Source organism: Triticum urartu, chromosome 3A (assembly GCF_056163025.1).
Source record: "Triticum urartu cultivar PI428250 chromosome 3A, HENAU_Tu73, whole genome shotgun sequence".
NCBI lineage: Eukaryota > Viridiplantae > Streptophyta > Magnoliopsida > Poales > Poaceae > Triticum > Triticum urartu.
In genome coordinates, this window is record NC_141875.1 from 535,952,810 (window position 1) to 535,961,099 (window position 8,290).

At 46.0% G+C, this 8,290-nt stretch overlaps 1 protein-coding gene across 1 annotated transcript; it reads left to right on the forward strand.

Annotated features, from left to right (window-relative positions):
- Positions 1-5,685: 5,685 nt before the first annotated feature.
- LOC147980412 (uncharacterized) lies at positions 5,686-8,290 on the forward strand. Its single transcript, XM_087515598.1, has 4 exons — positions 5,686-5,922; positions 6,024-6,058; positions 7,759-7,858; positions 7,922-8,290. The coding sequence occupies exons 1-4, from the start codon at positions 5,686-5,688 to the stop codon at positions 8,288-8,290; spliced, it is 741 nt and encodes a 246-aa protein (XP_087371724.1).

Consider the following 8,290-nt stretch of genomic DNA (forward strand, 5'->3'; position numbering starts at 1 on the left):
GAGTACTTATTGTATGCTTGTTTGTTTGTCTGCGATAGAATACCCGGAGTGCGCCGCCTGTTATGTTGAATCTCTAGGTTACGCGGATCATCAGCAAGGCAAGTAACACTTTGATCATACCTTTTCTACAACCCAGTTTTATTGCATTAGATCAATCCTCACACATTGCATGATTAGGATCTAATTAAACTATGGGATGGGAAGTAGATGAGGTAGTGCCTATTACCTGTTTATTATCAAACCTTTGGGAGTTACCTCTACGTTTGCTTATTATGCCATGCTATGCTAGTAGACGTGGATTGGGTGAGTGATATCCATGACAGATGTGAGATTTATAATTAAGGGTTTATCTAAGGTGGCAACCTAACACACATCTGGGTGGATTGAGGCACCTGGGGTTACCAGGACTTGCCTGTTTTTATTGGACCGCCACCCAGGCCCAAAGGGATCATGAGATTATTCATACTAGAAACTTCCGTGTGCAGCCACAAGCCATTATGGGCTCTGGCATAGTTGACTAAGTTGTGCGAACTCTTACAGTGGTAGACTAGCAGATGTAGGGGAAAGTAGGTGTACCGGTCTACCCGTCGTAAGGTGCTAGCGCTTCTGAAAGACTGTGTCTCGGTCATCCGTTTCTCAAACACCATGTAGTGCGAGAAACCAAACGGAGGCGATCGAGTCTTGTGGGGAAAAGTGCGCAAACCTCTGCAGAGTGTAATAAACTAATCATGATTAGCCGTGTCCCCGGTTATGGACATCTTGAGTATCTAGTACTTCGATTTTCATGTGAATCTCAACATGTTACTCTCAATTAATTTTGATGGGTTTTAATGATGTTACTTAATTGGGATTGAGAATGCTGTCAACCATTCTCAATGTTTCACAACCACCATGATAGTAATTAATTTTATTCCTTTGAAGTAGGGAAAAATTGGCTTTACGCAAAAACAGTAACCATAGAGCTTTCCACCAGCCAAATATGCATATAGTATAGTTGTTGCATTCCATTACTCTCTATGTGTTACCTTGCCAGCATATTCCATGTGCTGACCCGTTTTCGGGCTGCAACATTAATGTTGCAGACTTTTCAGACAACGATTAAGGAGTTTTAGGTCGTGGTTCTATACTCAGTGATGCCGTTGGAGTTGATGGACTCACTTATCTTCCAAGCCTTCCGCTGTTATCGTTATTAGATGGCCTTAAGCCATATTTATTGTAATAACTTCTCTTTTGAGACAGTCGATGTAATAAGTGTGTGATTGCTACTCTGCTATAAATCCTCCGAGTACTGTGTGGTGTCAGCATTACTGATCCAGGGATGACACCGGAGCACAGAGATCAGACTGTTTGAGGTCTAGTCGCTACAATACTCAACGGGTTCCTCGATCACGTACTCGTCTCCCGGCTCTCCCCAAAGCAAGAACAACAAGCAAAGGGACATACAATCAACCACGTGCAATGCACAAGCAACATGATGCAAAACATGGCATGATATGCGGGATGCGATATGCAATGCATATGCATGTTTCAGAAAGGAATGATTGAACCTGGCCTCAACTTGTAAATCCAAGAGTGCCACTGGAAAGATGAGTTGATTTCGGTCGAAATCGATATAAAGATCACCGGAATCGGAAGCACGGTTTGCAAATGACAAGCAAAACAAATATGGCACCGATCTACGATTAACAGCACGAGGCCATCTAAATGCATCAAGAACAACAAGCTACTGCACTCTAACATAGCAACAAAATACATGTCAGGGATCCACTCAAAATGCTTGAAAAAAGATGAACACTGAGCTACGGCTAATTCACTCAATAGCAGGTTCAAACAAGCATGGCAAAAGTGCAAAAGATATCAGGTTACAGACTTAGTGAAATTAACAACATGCCAGGAATTTAACATCACAAAGCAATGTTTAGAGCAAGATAACAACATGCTACAGGAACATATCAAGGCAAAGCAAGGCATGGAATGAAGATACTCAAAGCATACAACAAAAGTCCCTTACTGACCATAAGCCAAAAGGGATCAGAAAATCCAATGGCAACCATGTGAACATAGCAACTTTCGTTAGCAGATTCAGACTTGGTAGAAAACTGGAACATGGCAAAACAGATATTAAGTAGGCATGTTTATGAGCTCGATGCACTCACCACAAGGCATTGCATGACAAATTAAGCATACACCCAGCAAGTAGACATGGCATAGAAGCTAAACATGGCAAGAACAACAACATAGCATGCATGGATCAACTACAACAACCTCGGCAAAAATTCTTAACACGTAAACATTCTTCCAGGAACATTTTATAGCAAAAGTAGAGCTCAATTGAGTCAAGCTAAGGTGCTCCATAATTGCAAACAAAGACATGGATGGATAGAGCACAACAATATCAACAAAACATCCTTACTGATCATGCTCAAAAGAGGCATGGATCACTCTGTAGCAACATGAATACATGGCATAAAAATATAATCAGGGAAATGACTTAGAAGATTTCTAAGTCCCTGAAAATAGCAACATTACGAGAGCTACTTTGCATGCTTGTGCTAGTCACCACAAAGATCATAAAAATACAAGGCATACACCCCTGTAAAGATGGCATGGCATACTTCAAAACTCATGTAGGGCTCAGGTTCATAGGAGGCACACAATAATCATGGCAAAAAATAACAAATGTCCAAATACTGATAAGAGTCTAAAACTAAAATAAACTAGCACTCTTGCAACAGCATTTAGGGCATCAAGATGAGATCAAATGAACATGGTGCAATGGAATGAAATGAAGTACTTTTCGAGGCGAACAATTTGATATGCTACACGTCCAAAACAGAGCCACAGATGATGAGTTATGATGCGATGAAAAACGCTAAAATTACTGGAAATTAGGGCAAAAGTGAACCCTCGAGATTCCAGATCTAGATCGGCACGATATTCGAGGTTCGTCGGAGGGAGCTCGCTGGAGACGCGACGGAGTTGGAGGGGGGCTTGCCGGAGGGAGTAGATGGCGGATCCGGGGTCTCCTTCCCCGGATCTGGCCGGAGCTTGGCCGGGGCGGCACGGGACGGCGGAGGACGGCAGCCGTGGCGTGGGGCGGTGTGGTGGCGCGGCGGCCGGCGACGAAGGCGAGGCGGCGGCCGGCGATGGCGGCGGCGAGGCGGCACAGCGAGGCGCGAGCGGCGGGGAGCGAAGGAGGCGGGCGGCGGCTTCGAGCCCTCGGGGGCCGGTGCTAGGCCTGGCGGGCCAGCGCGGGCGAGGCGGAGATGTGGGCGCGCTGCCACGTGGCGGGCGGTGAGTGGCGGCGGTGGTTGTGTCCGGTGGCGGGCGGACGTGTCCGACCGCGCGGAGGGGAAGAGGGCTAGGTTTAGGGTGGTTTGATCCGGGATTTTTGGTGGAGGGACTTTTTTATAGGTAGAGGGAGCTAGGAGGCTCCAAATTGAGCATGGTTTGCGGCCACGCGATCGTGATCGAAAGGCCTAGATGATGGAGGAGGTTTAGGTGGGTTTTGGGCCACTTTTGAGAGGTGTTGGGCTGCAACACATACGAGGCCTCTTCGGCTCCTCGGTTAACCGTTGGAGTACCAAACGAAGTCCAAATGGTACGAAACTTGACAAGCGGTCTACCGGTAGTAAACCAAGGCCGCTTAGCAAGTCTTGGTCCAATCCGAGGACGTTTAGTACCCGCACATGAAAAGAGGTAGAAAGGGACACCGGAGGACATAGGAGCGCCGGAATGCAAAACAGACAATGGGGAAAATGCTCGGATGCATGAGACGAACACGTATGCAAATGCGATGCACAAGATGACATGATATGAGATGCATGACAAAGACAAAACAACACGAAGACAACAACCCGACAACGAGGAAATATCATAACTTAGTGCCGAAAATGGCAAGAGTTGGAATACAAATATGGCAGGTTACATACGGGGTGTTACATTCTGTCACTCTAGCAACCCATCATCTACTTATTACTTCCCAATGCCTTCCTCTAGGCCCAAATAATGGTGAAGTGTCATGTAGTCGATGTTCACATAACACCACTAGAGGAGAGACAACATACATCTCATCAAAATATCGAACGAATACCAAATTCACATGACTACTAATAGCAAGACTTCTCCCATGTCCTCAGGAACAAAAGTAACTACTCACAAAGCATAAACATGTTCATAATCAGAGGGGTGTTAATATGCATATAGGATCTGAACATATGATCTTCCACCAATTAAACCAACTAGCATTAACTACAAGGAGTAATTAACACTACTAGCAAGCTACTAGCACCAATCCCGGACTTGGAGACAAGAATTGGATACAAGAGATGAACTAGGGTTTTGAGATGAGATGGTGCTGATGAAGATGTTGATGGAGATTGCCCTCTCCCGATGAGAGGAGTGTTGGTGATGACGATGGCGATGATTTCCCCCTCCGGGAGGGAAGTTTCCCCGGCAGAACAGCTCCGCCAGAGCCCTAGATTGATTCCGCCAAGGTTCCACCTCGTGGCGGCGGAGTTTCGTCCGAGAAGATGGCTTATGATTTTTTTCCCATCGAAAGACTCCATATAGCAGAAGATGGCCACCGGAGGGCCACCAGGGGGCCCACGAGGTAGGGGGGCGCACCCTGTGGGGTAGGGCGTGCCTCCACCCTCGTGGGAAGGGTGTGGCCCCCCTGGTGAGGTTCTTGCGCTTAGTATTTTTTATATATTTGGAAAACATCATCCGTGAAGTTTCAGGACTTTTGGAGCTGTGCAGAATAGGTCTCTAATATTTGCTCCTTTTCCAGCCCAGAATCCCAGCTGCCGGCATTCTCCCTCTTTATGTAAACCTTGTAAAATAAGAGAGAATAGGCATAAGTATTGTGACATAATGTGTAATAACAACTCATAATACAATAAATATTGATATAAAAGCATGATGCAAAATGGACGTATCAATGTGTCATTGCCACGTGTGAACTTGATCCTGTAGGTGTGCTTGCAGTCACATGGAGCCAATCAGTTACTTGCAAATGCATATGAATGACGAAGAGTTTGGCACACCCAAAAAGAATGCAGCCATACCCCTAGCTATAAGTTTGATTAGTTTGTACTACCTTACAACTAATCCTTTATAGATCTATGTGTGAATGTGGTGGTCACAATTTATTCTTGACACTGTTCAAGAATTCGTCCGATTAATCAGTTAATAGGCCAGTTAATCGCTACTCGTTGGGTGGCAGAATCGAATAACACCTATTCATCGTGTTAACTTGTCAGACCGACTAGGTGGGCTGCTAGACCGATTAATCGGTTGTTAGGCCGGTTCATCACTTCTGGCCCATTAACTTGTGGACAAACAAAGCCCAAAATTTTGCCCCGTAACCCCTCCGGTCCCCCTCTCGCTCCTCAATAGCTCAGGTTCGACCAAACAATAGCATATTTTGGTATAGTATACATAGCTGAGAGCATGAGAGTATGGTATAATACATAAAAACTAGATGTATCTTGGCAAGTTCCTATTTAATCTACTGATTAATGGTCGACCAATTAATTTGATTAATAGGCCGATTTGCCGATTAATCACTACTCCCAAGCCGGCCGAGCAGCTACCAGTTACCGATTTCTTGAACAATGATTCTTGATGTTGAAGTTTTTGTCTTTTACACCTGAATGTGATGAGAACTTGAAGCCTAAAGTAGGTATGGCATTTGAAGGACTCGAGGCAGTGGAGAAGTTCTACAAGGCATATGCACATAATGTGGGTTTTGGAGTTCGTATCGGACAACAGAAGAAGACTGGGAATAAGGTGGTACGAACTAAGCGCTTTATGAGTAATAGGGAAGGATTCAAGTCGAAAGATAGTAAGGAGGTCGATGACCCCTCGAGGAAAAAGCGTAAGCAGGCCAACACACGATATGGTTGTGATGCACACATCTTTGTTAGACTTTCTAGGGAGAACAACCTACAAAAACTAAGGCATAACTATTGATTCCTTATTGTTAAAAAATAATATGACTAACAAAAATAAATTCTTTGCAGGGAGAGTTTTTTGATGAACAAGGAAATTTACTAGAATAAAATGTTGGGGAACGTAGCAGAATTTAAAATTTTCTACGCACCACCAAGATCAATCTATGGAGTTATCTAGAAATGAGGGAAAGGGGAGTGCATCTACATACCCCTGTAGATCGCGCGCGGAAGCGTTCAAGAGAACGGGGTTGATGGAGTCGTACTCGTCGTGATCCAAATCACCGATGACCGAGCGCCGAACGGACGGCACCTCCGCGTTCAACACACGTATGGTTGGGAAGACATCTCCTCCTTCTTGATCCAGCAAGGGGGAAGGAGAGGTTGATGGAGATCTAGCAGCACGACGGCGTGGTGGTGGAAGCAACGGCGATCTCGGCAGGGCTTCGCCAAGCTCAGCGAGAGGGAGAGGTGTCACGGGAGGGAGAGGGAGGCGCCAGGGGCTAGGGTGCGGCTTCCCTCCCTCCCCCCCCACTATATATAGGGCCCTAGAGATTGAATCTCAAGGGGGGCGGCGGCCAAGGGGGGTGGCTTGCCCCCCAAGCCAAGTGGGGCGCCCCCACCCCTAGGGTTTCCAACCCTAGGCACAGGGGGAGGCCCAAGGGGGGCGCACCAGCCCACCAGGGGCTGGTTACCTTCCCCACTTCAGCCCATGGGGCCCTCCGGGATAGGTGGCCCCATCCGGTGGACCCCCGGGACCCTTCCGGTGGTCCCGGTACAATACCGATGACCCCCGAAACTTTCCCGATGGCCGAAACTGGACTTCCTATATATAATTCTTCACCTCCGGACCATTCTAGAACTCCTCGTGACGTCTGGGATCTCATCCGGGACTCCAAACAACTTTCGGGTTACCGCATACTAATATATCTACAACCCTAGTGTCACTAAACCTTAAGTGTGTAGACCCTACGGGTTCGGGAGACACGCAGACATGACCGAGACGACTCTCTGGTCAATAACCAACAGCAGGATCTGGATACCCATGTTGGCTCCCACATGCTCCTCGATGATCTCATCGGATGAACCACGATGTCGAGGATTCAATCCATCTCGTATACAATTCCCTTTGTCAATCGGTACGTTACTCGCCCGAGACTCGATCGTCGGTATCCCAATACCTCGTTCAATCTCATTACCGGCAAGTCACTTTACTCGTACCGTAATGCATGATCCCGTGATCAACCACTTGGTCACATTGAGATCATTATGATGATGCATTACCGAGTGGGCCCAGACATACCTCTCCGTCATACGGAGTGACAAATCCCAGTCTCGATTCGTGCCAACCCAACAGACACTTTCGGAGATACCCGTAGTGCACCTTTATAGTCACCCAGTTACGTTGTGACGTTTGGCACACCCAAAGCACTCCTACGGTATCCGGGAGTTGCACAATCTCATGGTCTAAGGAAATGATACTTGACATTCGGAAAAGCTCTAGCAAACGAACTGCATGATCTTTGAGCTATGCTTAGGATTGGGTCGTGTCCATCACATCATTCTCCTAATGATGTGATCCCGTTATCAATGGCATCTAATGTCCATAGTCAGGAAACCATGACTATCTTTTGATCAACGAGCTAGTCAACTAGAGGCTCACTAGGGACGTGTTGTGGTCTATGTATTCACACATGTATTATGATTTCCGGATAACACAATTATAGCATGAACAATAGACAATTATCATGAACAAGGAAATATAATAATAACCATTTTATTATTGCCTCTAGGGCATATTTCCAACAGAAAAACCCACTGATGCATTGGATGCGGCCACAAGAGAGAAGATTTCAACTATACGTAATAAGATGGAAGATATGATTCAGAAGGCGAAGCGCTCAGATGTGCTCCCTCCGTTCCAAATTACTCATCGTGGTTTTAACCATGACGAGTAATTTGGAACAGAGGGAGTAGGCATGGACTTCTTAACATCAAGTGTGTTGAACATTGAGGTCCCTCTAGACCAAATGGTTCCTGCAACTACCAAAAGCACAATGCAAGAGGAATATGAGGCTTTTATTGGTTGCAATATTCCTACTAAAGTTCATATACATCCACCCACTGATGTTCATACGGTGGGGAGATGCAAAAGAATAAAGAATGGAAAGGAGACCAAGGAGGATAGTCGAAAAAAGAAGGACAAAGAAGTAAAGGCAAGGGTAGCACGCTTGTGCAAGACATGCAAGCAAATAGTATTTCATGATAGTCGCAATTGTCCAAGCAAAGGGAAAAGGAGCCTGATTGTGGAAGATATGCAACTAAATGGTGCTTGCTGA

Bases quoted from the DNA above. Each gene is read 5' to 3' on its own strand.
- LOC147980412 (XM_087515598.1), top strand. From the start codon at position 5,686: ATGGCATTTGAAGGACTCGAGGCAGTGGAGAAGTTCTACAAGGCATAT. The intron at 6,059-7,758 runs ATAAAATGTTGG...CATATTTCCAAC, and splicing joins GAACAAGGAAATTTACTAGA to AGAAAAACCCACTGATGCAT. The intron at 7,859-7,921 runs GTGCTCCCTCCG...TTTGGAACAGAG, and splicing joins AGAAGGCGAAGCGCTCAGAT to GGAGTAGGCATGGACTTCTT.